Source organism: Balearica regulorum, chromosome 3, assembly GCF_011004875.1.
Source record: "Balearica regulorum gibbericeps isolate bBalReg1 chromosome 3, bBalReg1.pri, whole genome shotgun sequence".
Lineage (NCBI taxonomy): Eukaryota > Metazoa > Chordata > Aves > Gruiformes > Gruidae > Balearica > Balearica regulorum.
Genome location: NC_046186.1, coordinates 110404136 through 110420684, shown reverse-complemented (window position 1 = coordinate 110420684; position 16549 = coordinate 110404136). Strand labels below are relative to the sequence as shown.

The 16549-nt window shown below is 37.9% G+C and overlaps 1 protein-coding gene across 1 annotated transcript in view; it reads left to right on the top strand.

Moving 5' to 3' along the window:
* Window positions 1-16549, top strand: part of NRXN1 (neurexin 1) — a 733713-nt gene that overhangs the window by 345517 nt on the left and 371647 nt on the right. Inside the window, 12 exon segments of the mRNA XM_075749468.1 lie at window positions 2401-2420; window positions 2422-2472; window positions 2474-2525; window positions 7533-7549; window positions 7551-7647; window positions 7650-7695; window positions 7697-7808; window positions 7810-7848; window positions 7850-7914; window positions 8447-8547; window positions 8550-8570; window positions 8573-8635. Of these exon segments, the coding sequence (XP_075605583.1) occupies window positions 2401-2420; window positions 2422-2472; window positions 2474-2525; window positions 7533-7549; window positions 7551-7647; window positions 7650-7695; window positions 7697-7808; window positions 7810-7848; window positions 7850-7914; window positions 8447-8547; window positions 8550-8570; window positions 8573-8635 (684 nt within the window).

Sequence of the window (16549 nt, the reverse complement as noted above, 5' to 3'; positions counted from 1 at the left end):
ACCAGGACTGCTTTCAGTGCGTTGTTCCATAGTGTGGTATACCTGGGTTCATCCCTTTTGTAGCCCTTTCACCATAGTTTCCCTTAATCGAGTTTTGGATTGCATGCACTGCAAAGGAAGGCAGCTCACAGGTAATTCTGACCTGAGTTTTTTTTACTCAGAGTACTCTTGCAAAGGAAGTAGACTGATACATAGGAAAACATACATTTAATTTTACAACAGGAGGAGTTTACAAGTCCCTAACCATTAAAAGATATTAAACATATTTGCCTGTGTGAATTGACCAGCCAAGTTAGATTTGATATTTATATACACTGAGGTACCTTTGCATGAATGGGACACTACAGAGGGTTGTTAATGTGAGAACAAATAAAAATTGCATATGCTTTTAGGTATTTTAGAGATCTGTTGTGAGATAAGGGAGACTAAGTAGTTCAACTACTTAAAAATTATTAAAAAAACTTTGTAGTTGGATTAACAAATGAAGAAGGGCTAGCATGTTTAAAATAATAGTAAGTGATGTATTTCTAGGCAGGCCTATTGATTCTCACTAAGATTTTTACTCATCATTTAAGCATTTTTTGTAAATCCATCCCTTGTCTCCCAAATCTAATTAGAAATTGCTTCCATTGAAGCCCCCAATAAAATACAGAATAATAGAAATCGCTTAAATAGCATTATTCGCTGCATCTATATCACCGTATCCAAAGAGAACATTATTCACTTAAGCTTTATGCCAAACTGGTCTTTCTCTTGTCAGAGAGAGTAAACCCATAAGGAACAGAACAATTGAGGTAGCTGACATCAGTGACTACATAGACATCTCTTTCTGCTGGGTGTGCACATCTTTCTTAGCCCAGTGTCAACACAGAGGTATAGGGAAAGCACGTGAATGTTATCAGAATCTCACTGCCTTTGCTGTAGCTAGTATTTTTATTCCTGAAATCTCTTGTCATGCTCAAAATAACAAAGATTGCATATAAAGCAGGGCAATCAACCAGCAGCAATTAAAAACATGCTGATAGAAAATGGAAAAAGTCTGAGATGAAAACTGTCCAATATGCTGAACAGCTACATCAAGCTATTAGTGTCTGTGCATGTCCTGAAGTCAGAGAGGTTTTGATTTTAGATAATGTCATATACTACCCATTTATTAATAGACCTCTTCCATCAGAGTTAGCCTGCACTGGGTGGAAAAGAATAAAAAAAAAAAAAAAAAGTGAGAGAGTTTCAGAGGCAGTGGTATATCCTTGTTTAAAAGAAGGCTGAAACATGGGATGTAGTCACCTGGAAAGATGTAGCAGAGTAATGGTCTGACTCAGTATAACCCTCATATTTTCATGTCAAGTGTTACTTTATTATAAACTCTTTGAGTTGTCAGCAGCATTTATTATGCCACAGGAACTGAAAAACAGGCCAGGGAAGTCTCTATCTTGCAAGAACATAATTTGTTAGTTGCAAATTAGCTTTACCTTTTGGCTAGTCACCACATAGGTGCAATAAGTCAGGTTTGAGCACAGAAGTTTTGATTGATTGGTTCAGCGCTCGATCAATCACCTACTCATGTCAATGATAGTTCATAGTCAGGTTTTTTTTCTCTCTTTCTCATCTTGGGCAACAGTGCAAGGGAAAATTTCCATAATCATTCTCTTCTGAGATATTTTTTTCCTAAGTATTAAAGATATCCTGTTTCCTAGATTTGCAAATACTTCAGTTATTACAAGTACATTGTGCTATAAGTAGGATTGTATTTGCTTCAAAAGTGTTTGTTGTACTGTGCACAAAAATAGCAGAATACAAAAAAGGTATCCATGAAACGAAAAAGGAATGCGTGGTTGGAGGTCTGCTAACGTCAGAAGGTACTGGATCTGATATTAACGAGTCATCTGGATTTTAAGGTAATAGATGATCTTCTGAGAGGTCCTAATAAACAGACATAGGCTTGAGAAGGTTGACATAGATTAAGAAAAATATACCACACATGCACAACATTTACCACTTGTACCTTTCCGCCAAAACTATTTTTAATGAAGGAACAAAAATCCAGTCTTGTAAACACATGCTGAAGTTCTGGCTGCAGTAATCTCATTTCTTAATGGCTTGCCAATGGCTGGAAAATGCATAACTAAATCCATGTTGACTGTGCCTATTTATGACAACCTGGTTCATTAAATGTGCATATACACTACATTTGTATAGTTAAATATACAGGAGAAAGTGTTTTAACAGAATAGCTCTAAATTTTGAGGTGTGCTTATACTTTGTAATTTTCTTGCTTGATGTGACTTTTACACATTTGCCCAGCCAGTCTCTCTGTCTCTCTGTCTCTCTCTTTCTCTGTGAGGTTCACATGTAAACTGATTTAAAGATTGCATAATGACTGTTTGGCATATCCTACAGGCAAAGGTCCAGAAACCCTTTTTTGCTGGCTATAACCTCAATGATAATGAGTGGCACACAGTGCGTGTGGTTTCGGCGAGGAAAAAGTTTAAAGTTAATGGTGGATGACCAGCAGGCCATGACAGGTAGTGTGACGTTGTGACTCTGTGTTACTGGGGGGGGAACACAAAGCAAAAAAATGGCAGAAGTGAAATGCCTTTATCTGAAGCAAGAGATACTTTTTTCTTTTCTTGGGTAAGATCAAAAATCCACATTATACATTTTGAAATATTGCTACTATGAGTGCATTATTACACTTGATGTTAATGTTAGCCTAACATTGCTGTTGAAATTAATGAAAACCTCCATGCTGACTTAAATGAATGTTTTTATACAGTAATTGGAGAGAAGTCATTAGATACATCACTAATGAGAAGGCAAGTAAAATGCTTTTGGCAACACACTGAATTTATATTAAGGTTAAACTCTAAGCCATTGCTGTAAGAAAGAACTTCATAAATGTTTGAAGGATATTCTATTTGTGTTTTTAAATCTTGCATCAGCTGTCCTCAATAATTAAACGTTAGGCAACAGGTTTTCTCAAATACTAAAATAGTGGTTGAGATGGGAGAAAAAACATGGCATGAATGCTAGCAAACATTAGAAATACACTCCTGTGTATATGTTTCCAGAAATGATGATAGAGAAGACTTAGATTTGCTCTGTTGAAGATAAGCGTTGTTAATAGCAACAGACCTGGCTTCTGGCCCCGATTCCTTGCACAATAAATGTGCCTGATTTGTGTTAGCAATTTAGTATGTTCCTTTGTTTTCATGTAGCATTAAATAGCTTTTGTCATTTGCTTTAAGCTTGTTAAAATGGTAACAGTTTTAATGGGTTTTTTTAAAAGGAAAGCACTTTCTTCAGTAGTCTTTCTTCACCTCAGCAGAACACTGAAGACCATGACACTGGTAGAAAATAATTGCTATGTATTCATATAGCTGCAAACCACACTTTTCTAGAATCAGAAATTACCAATAGATCTTCCAGAGGTGAAGCAAAAATTTAGTCTGTGTATGTGATGATGCTTTGGGTCATTCTCCCAAGAAAGCAGATGGCCTAAACCAATTATTTTCTTTGTGAAATAAATATATGGTACTGGAGGAAACTATACTGAAAAATAACATCTTATTGCTTCAACTGGGCAACTCAGATAATAAGGCTACTTTGGGGACATTTTCTATTTAGAGGAAGCTGTTTTAGCTCTGAATAAAATATAGCCTCTAAAACCAAATGCAGATTTCGTGGGCTCCTCATGGCAGATTTTTTATTTACAAATACTCCAGATTACAAACCACCAAGAAGTACTGTTTTTCACCTTTGGGTTCATTCCAGCTGCTCAGCACAGCTTTCAGAAAGTTCAAAATATGTGTGAAGGATTAAGATGAAAACAGGAGGTTTCTATCATATATAGTCTAGTCAAGTGAAGTAATAAGTAAAGAACACAGGACTGTAAGTTCTTGTAATCACTCGCCAATTGCGGATAGCTGCAGTTACTATTAAATACCAATGGTCTCAGCAAATAGCTGAGACACCACTAACGGGCTTCCTTAGAGAGGCGGTTGATGCCCAAGCCTGTCAGGTTTAAGAGGCATTTGGACAATGCCCTTAAGAACATGCTTTAACTTTTGGTCAGCCCTGAAGTGGTCAGGCAGTTGGACTAGATGATCGCTGTAGGTTCCTTCCAACTGAACTACTCTATTCTAGCTGTTCAAGCCAGTGAGTCTTTTCAGTTGCCTCAGAATCATGCGACTTCAGTGCAACACTTGTGTCTTTTCCACGTGCTAGTACCTGTATCAGATGCTGGCCAGTTGACTCAAAGTCCCTCTCAGTTCATGAAGCTGGAAGTTGCTTACATTTGCGTAATCCACGATGCTTAATGTTCTTCATCCAAGGGGAGAAAGTCATCCTAGTATTCTGAAGGGAAAAAGTCTTCCTAAACTCCCTGCAGGCAGCTGTGTGGCACATCTGTGCCTCCCCTCTGTCAGTGAGGAGAGAAACTGGCATGAGAGAAGAGGCTAGAGAGAACTTGAAAGTCTGATAGCTGCTGTTAGTCCCATGAATATTTACATTTCTTACACAGAAAATCTTCATTGCATGTAGTGCTGTGTGTTGCCAAAGCTTTCAAGAGCTTAAGTGTTCACTCCAATCTGGTAGAAAGATTCAAATGTACACAATGCAATTTAATGTGTAGTAGCTTTGAATTCCTGAAGGGGTAGTGGAAGAGTTGCCATATCAGATGGGTCTAAACATGCTTAGAATTTTCTTCAGATGTTCCCAATAATCAGAAATGTGGTTAAAATTAAACCCTGTCGTTATTTCATGTGAAAGGGTATTATAATCTTATGGGAGCACAAGGAAAAAATAGGACTTTTTTCCCTAAAATTCCCAGCTTCCCCTGGCCACACAATGTTTTTTCCTTTTTTTTTTTTTTGATTCCATTTCCTATGTCACATATGAAAAAACCCTATCAGATCCAGAAAGCTTAAGCTGGAGCAGAAGCCATTAAGTAATTCAGCCTCACTTCCATTTTTACAGGTTATAAAATATCACCTGTTCATCCATGTACTGAGCTAGTTATCTTTGACGAATGCATAATTTCAGCATGGATAAATAATACCTTTCAGAATCATAACTAGCTTTCATTGGAAGTCATACAGGGGTTTTTAAAAATTTTACTCATCATAGAAGAGTTTAAATACTTGCAGCCCCAATGCACTTTGTTTTCTGGAAATGTATAGAAAATAAGTGGAATCTGAAGGAGGTCACTAAAGTTGGATAATGGAAAGGATAGCTAGCTTATGGATATGAACAGAAATTCACTTGCCTTTTGTATGTCCTATTGCATTGCAGCAGGTAATACATTCCATGCACCAACCTGACAAGTTAAAAAAAACAAAACAAAAAAGCCAAACAAAAACCCAAACCCAACAGACCAAAACCCCTAACCTTGTAAGCACAAACTGCACTGTTCTCCTCTTCATTGCTGCAGTTGCGAATACTATGGAGCATATATGTGAAGTCTCAAGTCCTGTTAGCGTGCTTGTACAACTGAAATGTTAGAGGGAGATTTGGGATGTGAGCCCAGATTCTGGAATTTTTTTTATTACCATGCTTAAGAAAGAAATACATTTAAGGTAGTGAATGTAGTGAGGATACTGTGCTACAGGCCAAGGCTTAGTGGATTTTTGCCATGACATTTATGCAATGCCATCTGAAGTGATATAAGACTGGAATACATAATGTTCCTCCTCTAAAACATGATCTTCAGCTCTCTGGCTGTGATCCAATATACAGCTCTTGGCCTTGCAGAAAGTTACAGATTTGACATTTTTCAAGACAGCTCCCTGACTCATTACTGCAAGGAAGAACCCGCCTTTGCTAATACATCAGGAGAGGTGGTACCTTCAGAAATTATCTTTAGAAACAAGAATATCAAGAAGGCTGTCCTTGGGGATTAAGGTGCCTCTTACAGAGCTCAGCCTGTATGGACTGCAGATCCCAGATGCTGATGGTGTTCAATGACATCAGTAGAGTTAGATCAGAATGATCCTGAAGCTAAGTAAGCTGCTGGTAAATATTTATCATAAATTATTTAGAGCAATTTTTTTTAATTTTATTAAGCTCGCAGACCTTTTTTCACTGTAACTTCACTGATACCTTGTATTTGCATCTTAGTGCTGTGACTTGCCCTGTTTGTGAGTCCATCTCCTTGAGCAAAGCCCAAATACCTACGTTCATCTTGCCCTTATCCTTTCCCTGTCCGCACACGCATACACAGACGCTTGCTTATAAAACCTATGAAGGGTACAGCTGTCTAAGGCTGCCTCAGGGCTTTCTGCACCACCGCTAAGCATGATCAGCCTGGGTCAGAGCTCACGCTGTTCCTCTTGGAATAGTACGTTAAGGGAAGGACAGAGGGAACTCGGCCTGTCAACACCTTTGCACTGCAACTGTGGGAACCTGTGTTACAGATCAGTTTTACCCTAGTATTTATTCCAGCTTGGCTCAGTCTGCTGTTCACCCTCTTGTACTCTGAGACACACGAAACATCTAAGGAACTGGGAAGGTCTAGTCCATGGTTTTGCAGAAGGTGTAGATTAAGTGGTAAAAATTTCTTACTGATAAAAAGCTGTTTTATCATCATACCCACACAACGTGACCATGAATCAGCCTCGTGATAGTACTGCCCTACTTCTTTAAAATAAGCATGGGGGGAAAAAAAAAATCCAAGGTCTGTTAGAAAGGGAACTCTTCAGTGGACACAATTTTGATGTGCTGGGTAAGGTATTTAATAACTAGCTTAAAAACTTACCCTGCCTGTACACGGTGTACCCTGGCAGTGTGATCCTTCAGATTAGCTCTACAGTCAGCAAATTTCAGGCTTTTTGCTGTGCAAGGAGTCCTTGCATGACAAAGACAGGCTCAAAGGTAGCTGTGAGGCTTGGTTTTGGCCACCTTTCTGATGTAAGCAAATCCCTTGCTATTTTCAGGATTACAGGACACTGTCATACACCCTTGCTGTAGGCTTTCTGCTTCGGCCATCTCTTGGGCTCTGCCCCCTTCTCCCATGGTTTATCCCTGTGGTACAAAACTAGTGGCTTTCAAGGAAGATTCTGTCTACCTTCGCAGCAGGGCCAGTCATTAATGTACCTAAGGCAAAACACATGAAGTAATATCCCCCAAACTGTTACGCATTTCTTCCATGAAGTTCTAGCATTGTAGTTTTAGCTCTAAGATTTGCCTTTGTGTTCTCCATGTTGTGTTAATTAATTGCACTTGCTTATAATAAAACCACGTCTGCTTAAGTGTAACCAAAGTGAGGTATTTGTTGGCAGTTTGATATAATGTGGTATTGTGCTTTAGTTTAGAAATCTTTGCTGTTGGCCTTATCCAAAGATACTGAGCTCAGTGAAAGGCTGCCAGATGTTTACCAGTAGTTTGGATAAGAATCTTCTTTGGAGCCAGGAACTGGCCTTGCACGTTCTGAAAAGTGTGAAATCGAGGCAGATAGATAGATACTTAATCCACATGATGGCTTTTTGACCTCCCTTTTCAGATGCTAACATGTGTTTTCTTGTTACCATTTAAAGGTCAAATGGCTGGTGATCCACACACGACTGGAATTCCACAACATAGAAACAGGAATAATAACAGAACGGCGCTACCTGTCTTCTGTGCCTTCTAATTTCATTGGGCATCTACAGAGTCTACATTTAATGGCATGGCGTACATTGACTTATGTAAAACGGAGACATCGATACTGTGAGCTAAATGCAAGATTTGGGTTCAGGAACATCATAGCAGACCCTGTAACCTTTAAAACAAAAGCAAGTTATGTTGCATTGGCCACGCTACAAGCATATACAATCTATGCACCTTTTTTTCCAGTTCAAAACAACCTCTCTGGGATGGATTGATACTTTATAACAGTGGCGATGGAAATGATTTCATTGTGGTTGAATTAGTAAAAGGGTATGTATGGATTAGCATAATGACAAAACCAGTCTATTCAAAATGTATGCACAGGAGAAATACAAGGGAAAGCTTAGGATACAAATCTTTATTTGACCTGAACATAAATGATTGATGAATATTTTTTCATGTTAAACTTCATATGCTTTACGTGTGACTTTTTTCTTCAGGTGAAGCTAGGATGCCTGAAAAATATGAAAGTAAATAATAGGTATAACTGCTATAGTGTTTACCACAGAGAAGTACTAGTTTGTAGCCTTCCTCTGGTTCTCTCTCTACGTGTGTATGCGTGTGTTGGTACACGGAGTGCTCCTTACTTTCCAGAAACTTGGGACTGCATCTCAGCTCATCTAAATGAATGGTGATTTCTCTGAGTTAAGGTTGCTTCCCCATCTGGCATTCATTGTTGTCTTCCACTTGTACCAGCACTACTGAGGAGTACAAGGAAACAGGAAATAGTCAACATTAATTAGTGCTCCCTTGCTATGTAAAGAAAAAGGAAACTTTTTCCAATTTTTTTCTCTTTTCCTAGGTATTTACACTATGTGTTTGACTTGGGAAATGGTGCAAATCTCATCAAAGGAAGTTCTAATAAACCTCTGAATGACAACCAGTGGCATAATGTGATGATATCAAGGATACCAACAATCTCCACACTGTAAGATTGACACTAAAATCACAACACAGAGCACAGCGGGAGCCAGAAATTTAGATCTCAAAAGTAAGTACAGTAATTCCTGTATAACCTACAGTGAAGGTCATTATGGAATGATAACCTGAATAAATCATGTATGTAAAGTACAGTATAACTTTGTAATACCATATAAAATGTTTTATTTGATAATAACTAATATGATCACAAGAGATGACATCCTTATGTTAGCCTGACACTGCCAGTTTTTTAGTAGTTCTGCCAACGTTAGGTACAGCTTCAAATGTGTGAAAATTCCACAGGAGAAAAAAAAAAACAATGTAGAAAATGGTAAGAACGCAGGGTGGCCCATATATACCAAAACATAATTGGGGGACTAAAGGAGTTCTAAAATGTCTATGAAAAAGGCTTGATTTTTACATGAATGTAAGTCATGTAAGTGGCATGCAGAAACCACAGCCCAAGCGTTGCAGTATGACTACAAAGGCTTTGCAGAACTGATGATCTCTATATTAGAGAATTGGGGAACATTTTGACCTGTCCCCCACTGTTCAGTATTCCACATAAAACCTACATTTTGTTGGGAAAATAAATACAATGCAGTATTTTGATATCATAAAATATCTTGTAAGTAAAGCAATCATATGTGGCATTCCTCCAATGAATCGGTTATAAATACAAGTTGCCAGATGTATTGAATCATAAACATATACTCATCTAAATATGTAATGTGTTGTAATTTCAATTGCAGAGTGGGATAAACTTTGTTTTCTAGGTCTAACCCTACATTTTACAGGTACAGCTAGATTCTGAAGATCCATTTTTATAAACCAAACTGATACACATGTATATTTTAAAATAAGTAATAGTAATTAGTTGTAAGGATGAGCTTCTGAAAAGCTAATTTGCATCAGAGGAAAATATCTTTTTGAAAGGATGCATAAGTATACTTTTTAAATACTGTGTCCCTAATCAGACATAAGAAAATATGTTCTGGTGATATGAAAAAGTATAGTGTATTTTAACAGTCTTTATAAAAGTTCTTGTTAGGAAAACCCAAAATTTCATAACAGTAAAAGAAAATTTAATATTTCAAAAGCCAGGATGTTCAAAGTAGATATTAATATTCCATCAAGAGCTTATTCCTTGCTGGATTTTCTTTTAACTACCTCTGAGTCACAGATAATGAGCTGACCTTAGTAATTATTCTGGATTTGGTGATATTTTACATGTTTGCTTCACTTGAAAGTGCTATTAAGATTGTAAGACAGACTGTGAAAACTGTATCTTGATATGTCATAATCTTCAATAAGAGCCTCTTTATCAGAAATGTTTGGTTTATAAATTAAAGCTTTTTGGATGGCTCATGCTCCATTCTCAAAATTGTATTTGAAATCTGTGCCATGTTCATTCTCATTTTTTTGTTCTTGTAAATATAGTCGATGTTTATTGAGGCAATGTAATATTTCAATGTTATTTTTGATGCTGTAGAGAAAGCATCCACCTTACTCTTTCACATTTTTTTGCAGTAAGTACTGCTTATGCATATGCATATATATATATGTGTTTAATCTGCTTTTTTCCCAGTATATTAATTAGACATGAGTAGAAAAAGCAATCCTGTTAAGAACAGATAACTAAGTTAACACAGTCATTTTATTCTACATCTTTTTCAAACTGAATGAGGTCTTTGGTATGTTGCTTTATTTAAGAAAAGAAAAAAAAAGTTTCAACAATGTGCTTAATAAAGACACTAGAGGGCACTGTTATTTCACTAAATGCACTGCATAGTGCATTCACAGAGAAAGCTCATCAGCGAGGATAACCTATAAAATCCAACATTCCTTTGTTTTCTTCACTTTGAAAATTCTACTTTTGCTTTACCCTTTTGAAGTAAAACTGTATCCATAGCTCTTGCATTTTCTAACCTTGAATTCCAGTGGAAAAAAACTGAAGAGCATGAAAAACATATTGAGATTTGAAGCGAGGAAGGTGAATTGTATTAGATTCTGATTTCTGTAATTCACCACCCAGGAAATGTGGCTAGTAGAAGAATAACAAGCCTGACATAATCAGTGCAGTAATCTATAGTAAGCATCTTTCTCAAATTGGACTAGCGTACCAGGTCCTCAACATCTGTCTTCTCATAGTAGTATGTTTCATTTTATTTTTTTTAATGCATTCTATTATATTTTGCTCCGTCAGCTTCCTTGAATATGGCACAGCATGTATCATGAGAATTTTTTGGATTTTGGGAGGAGTTCAAGCTGATACTTTTTAGCCAGCAGTCTAAAAAGGAGAAAAAAAAATGCCTTTTATTATTATTTTTTCTTCCTTTGTATTCAGTTGAAATGCTTTCCTGTAGCTTGTTCTTTTTATTGTATGTCAGTGTTTCTTATGGTGATACATCTCTGTTACGGTATAAACACTCCATACACCTTACTGATACAAGCAGCTATGGTTAATTCATTGTCCTATATTATTTTAGCTCTAACAACAAAGCGAATTCCAAATTTTACTTCCTGCTAGTGATGTCAATAATTTTGTTTAACCAGGGTTAGCATTAGGTGAAATATAAATGTGTACAGATAATATAGAATCTGTTACCAGATTTACCAGAGTTACCAGATTTCAGATGCTGAAATCCAAGCTAATCCTGAAAGATAAATCGATATATGCAGTTTTTTTGCAAATACACAGAGAATTCGTACAAAGATGTGACACAGATTGTGTTGTAAAGCCTGCACAGGATGCCAGTTGTCTGGGAAAGCAGACAGTTGCCATAAAAATATGGGAGAGGATTTCCACTATACGTTTCCATTTGGGGGTAGGATTTGGCTATATAACATAGAAAGTCTGTTATTACAGACACGGGCGCCCTGCATAACCTCTGGTACAATTTCAGTGGATTGGAGTGGGTACCTGCGGAAATACTTATATTAAATTCTCCAGCTTAATTATTGCTCTAATTAGACGGGTGAATTATAAATTGGAGACAAATAAATGAGTGAAAATAGTTCTGTGTTTGGATTCCAAGAACTGTGTTATTTTTTCCTAGCAGAGAAAATTAGCAAAGTGTACTCGGGTGCAGTTCTAGCAGATAACCTGTGAAGATAAACGAGTCTCAACAGCAAAGGCAACGCAGCTTAAGCCTGCCAACGTTCAGTTACGCAGCAAATTTGCTTTCATGTATTTCATGAGCAGATTCCCTGTCCTGCTTTCAGTGTAGCTCAGATGGTTAGCATGGCTACAATTCAAGGCCTTCGCAGACCAAAATCGTTGGGTGGAGGGGAATTCTTGCTTGCTGTACTTGATGCTGTGCTCTTACGGTCTCAAGGGGCCCTAGTAGCCTGGTCAGGGCACAGAAATGCAAGTGAAAGTGGAATTTGACTTGTGCTCTTTTCTTTACTGTTGCCAAAGAAAAGACATCTCCTTTGTTCAGACTGTAGGTATTACAATATCTGTAATGTCTCTTCCCTCTCCACAATTTCTTCTTGTCATGTAGGAAATTAGAGTTTTGTCAGAATTTTTTTTTTTAATAAATATTGGAAGACACATGATCTGCTTTCAAGGAGGAACATCCTCAAGGATGACTTTGTATCCACTTAGCTACTAGGGTTTAATCTTCTTTTTGCTTCTCTGCTACACATGTAGGCACTATTTTAATCCTCAAAGTTTTCAGCGACTTTCTTTAAACACCAAATGTACAAAAACCTACAAGAATCCACTCAGAATGACCGTCAGAAAATTAAAATATTTTAGCATTTGTTTATAAATTGAAGATGAGAAGTTGAAATATTGCACTCTCACAAATGAAAAGCTAAGGAATACTGCTGTTATTTTAGATTTAATGATAAGTAGTTACAAACTTTTCTAGGAGTTGGTAATCTCAGTACTTCAGTATCCATCTCATCCTATTCCAGATTTTCTAGCTCCAGGGTGAACTGCAGTCATCCTGATTTTGATAGTGGGCTAAATACATTTTCTTTTAAAAAGGAAATCAACATCACAAAAAAATCCTACCTAACTCAACATTTATTGTTGAGCAGCATTTCATACATCTTTAAAACCTGCTTTTTTGAACTGATACGCATACTTTCAACTTGTCTCACTCTCTTACTCTTTTCCACGTGGCCTTCCCAAATTTCACTTTTCAAGGCCATTGTACATCCTATGTTACTCCTGTGCTGTTATATCACTGCATCCTCAAAAAATGCTGATCATATTAGAGCACACATCAGAATCAACTTCCTTGGATTTAGAAGTTCTGTCTGGATCTCTTGTCTGTTTTATTTCTGTAGTTCTTCACTGGCCTCTGGCTTTCTCTATTCCTTTATGAGATATGGGTGCTCTTGCTATATACATTTGCCTTTTCATTTGCAGCTTTGTCCAATAATGTGAAAACAGCCTAGTCTGAAACTTCTGAAAGAAAAGTAATCATATTAAATTCTGGTATCACCTCAGTGGTTTTGCAAATGCACTTTACATATACTTCTTTCATGTACATAAAGACTCACTTGGCAATTAATTCATCCTTGTAAACTTTTAATGCAATTAACTAAATTATCAGTTGATCTGGTGGCCTGGCATATTCATTGATGATTCTTAATGGTCACTTAATCTATTGATATTTCATTTGCCTGTCAAAGTAGGTTATTCATGCTATGCAAAACTGAGCTAAATTAGTCTTGATCATAAAGAAGATTTCTTGTTCCAGCAATGGAAATTGAAATTATTTCAATTTCACATCATATTTGTCCCTGTTGTTTTATATTGAGCTCATTATTATTGCTGCTGTATTAAAAGTTCTTCTCTATATTACAAGGTCTCTATCAACAGCAGTGATCCTTCGTATTTCTATTACTAAGAAACAAAGCTTTAAGAAACACAGAAAAATATTTTATATAGAAACACAAATTTGTACAAATGAACAAGTATTAATGCTTAAATTTCTCAAATAAACATGCATGAGCTAATTTTAATGACCTTGCCAGTGGGCTGTGAACTCTTCATGCAGAAATAATGTTCTGTTCCAAATGCAGAGTTCCAAATACTGTCAACAGTAAATAGATCTTCCTAATGTGACCTGTTGGAGTAGACAACGGCAAGTGCAGCTGTTGTCTTCCTGGTAGTGTTGGGAAGGCAGCCACTGTATAGACAGAAGAATAAGGGTCTTAAAAATGAGAGCTCTTCTTTGAGACTTCCTGTGTAGCAAAGACATACGGGCAGATTAACAACAGGAGATTGGACAACCTGGTCTAATGCAAATTCCTTTATCCTCCGTTCTTTGCAAGTTGTCACAGACTGCTTCTAAAGAGGTATGCTGTCTACCAGGCTGTGAAAATCGTTTTGGCAATGCTCAGCCTTCAGAAACTGTAACCAGATTTCAAAAATTATGAAATAGGGAAAAAATTAAAAATCTACTCCAGTACTTCTGGATTAAATAAAAATTAAATACACTAGTGTTTGTGCTGAGCTCTGTCAAGTCAACAACACTGCAGTAGTCTTTCAGATCACTCCATGGTGAGAGAAACTTTGTGCTTTCTGCTGCTTCTCCCTTGCTCTTTTCAGTTTCCTGTACACATACAAATGTATAGATTTGCCTACGTTTCTACAGCTGTTTGGCATGCAGGTTATTATCATTGCTGATTGTGGAATTTCTTACAAGCCCTTCTGGAATACTAAGTAAAAGTTATGCTAAGGATAATATAGGAAACGTGTGCTCTTAAAACTTACAAAAAATGTGGATATTTAGCATAAATACATCACACTGAATCCTTGCACTCCCCTGGCCAAGAAGCATGTTCTAAACTTGATTTCAGAATGTGCTGCCATGAGTATGAGTGCACCATTCTCATAGTATTCTGACTGAGTGGTCCTTTTTTCCAAAAGAGCTGCTTCATGTAGTATCCTCAGAGTCTGGAGGTGATTGTCTTGACCAAGAAGCTGGTAATATTAGATAAAGCTTCCCTCTGAAAACCTACATTCAAAATGAGAACATTTAACCTCTCAGCTTTTTGGTAGCTTTATGTGGAGAATTCCTCCCTGTTTGGAAAACAAGCTCTGCTAAGAGCATATATTGGCTATTGAAGAAGAGAATGAGTAAATTATTTCGGAAGAATATCAGTAGGAAGGAACATCTGAGTATACTATGCCATGAAAATGCCTGCTTCATTAGATTTTTGTCTATTTTTTCAGGCGTATACAGTGTACAAAAGTGGTCAGAACAGGAAAGAAACGAAGGACGTTTGATGTGCTTGAATGCCTCACCTCTTCACCGCAACCATCCCCCTCACACAGAGTAATTGGCATAGCATCAATTCTGTGGGAGATGGATTACCACACACATTTATATGGCAATTAGATTTTATTATTTACCATTTAACATGCATCAGCAACTTTTCTCACAGTCCATTGGAGAAGCAGACTGCTTTGGTTTTAAATCTGTTTAATCTTTTTCAGTCCCAGTGCTTTCCATCTAGCAGTCTTCAGGAGGGGGAAAAGAAGCAAAGAGAAATCATAGAATCATTTAGATTGGAAAAGACCTTTATCATCAAGTCCAACTGTTAACCTAGCACTGCCAAGTCTAACCACTAAACCATGTGGTTTAAGCACCACATTTACGCCTCTTTTAAATACCTCCAGGGATGGTGACCTAACCCCTTCCCTGGCCAGCCTGCTCCAGTGCCTGACAATCCTTTCAGTGAAGAAATTTTTCCTAACATCTGATATAAACCTCCCCTGGTGCAACTTGGGGCCATTTCCCCTTGCTCTATCACTTGTTACTTGGGAGAAGAGATCGACACCCACCTGGCTACAGCCTCCCTTCAGGTAGCCGTAGGGAGCGATAAGGTCTCCCTTCAGCTGCCTCTTCTCCAGGCTAAACAACCCCAGTTCCCTCAGCTGCTCCTCATAAGACTTGTGCTCTAGACCCTTCCCCAGCTTCATCGCCCTTCTCTGGACACTCCCCAGCACCTCAATGTCTTTCTGGTAGTGAGTGGCCAAGACTGAACACAGTACTCAAGCTGCAGCCTCATCAGTGCTGGAGTACAGGAGGACAATCACTTCCCTAGTCCTGCTGGCCACACTATTTCTGACACAAGCCAGGATGCTGTTGGCCTTCTTGGCCACCTGGGCACACTGCTGGCTCATATTCTGTCGACCAACGCCCCCAGGTCCTTTTCTGCCAGGCAGTGTTCCAGCCACTCCTCCCCAAGCCTGTAGCATTGCCTGGGGTTGTTGTGACCCAAGTGCAGACTTGAGCACTTACCTTTTGAGTATCTACTTTTGTCTATTGAAAACTCAGCTGCTAAGGACATTGTTGTGTTGTTGTTGTTGTTGCCCCCCTGACACAAACACACTTTCTGCCACACAGATTTACTTGCTTGTGAAACACAGACATATTTGCATAACCATTGAGCAGTTCTGAACAGATCCAAAAAGCGTAACAGGAATGAAAACTGAGCACCCAGAGGTGAAAGCAGAACCGGAGAGCACATCCTGCAGAGCTGAGATGTATATCACTGAGCAGCATAGCAACAGCATGAGAAGAAGTTTGTACCACGTGCAGGAAGTCTTCAAAGCAGTTAGGGGAATAGCATGGTTATGGGCAGTGTGATGGAATTGGGAGACTTGGAGAAAGGTAGAGCAGCACGTATATCTCCAGTGTGGACTGCCGTAGAAATTGATGGCAAGAGAAATTGTAAGGTGTTCTTCATGGTGCACCCATCAACTGTGAGTTCTCTCTGGTGCCTCTTATTCCTCACTGCCTTTTTTTCTGTCAGTGTGGATGAGGGTGCAGAACTACAGTGAAACTGTAAAAACCCCAATATCAGCCAAGGAAGGAAATATCTTCAAAGTTAAATTATCTTGACAGATAACTACAATATGTCCCCAATGTCAATAAGGATGACTAAAGAAAACCCACAATGCCAGCATTTCAGTGGTAGTGATTTCTTTTTTTTTTTTTTTAATACCTTTAAT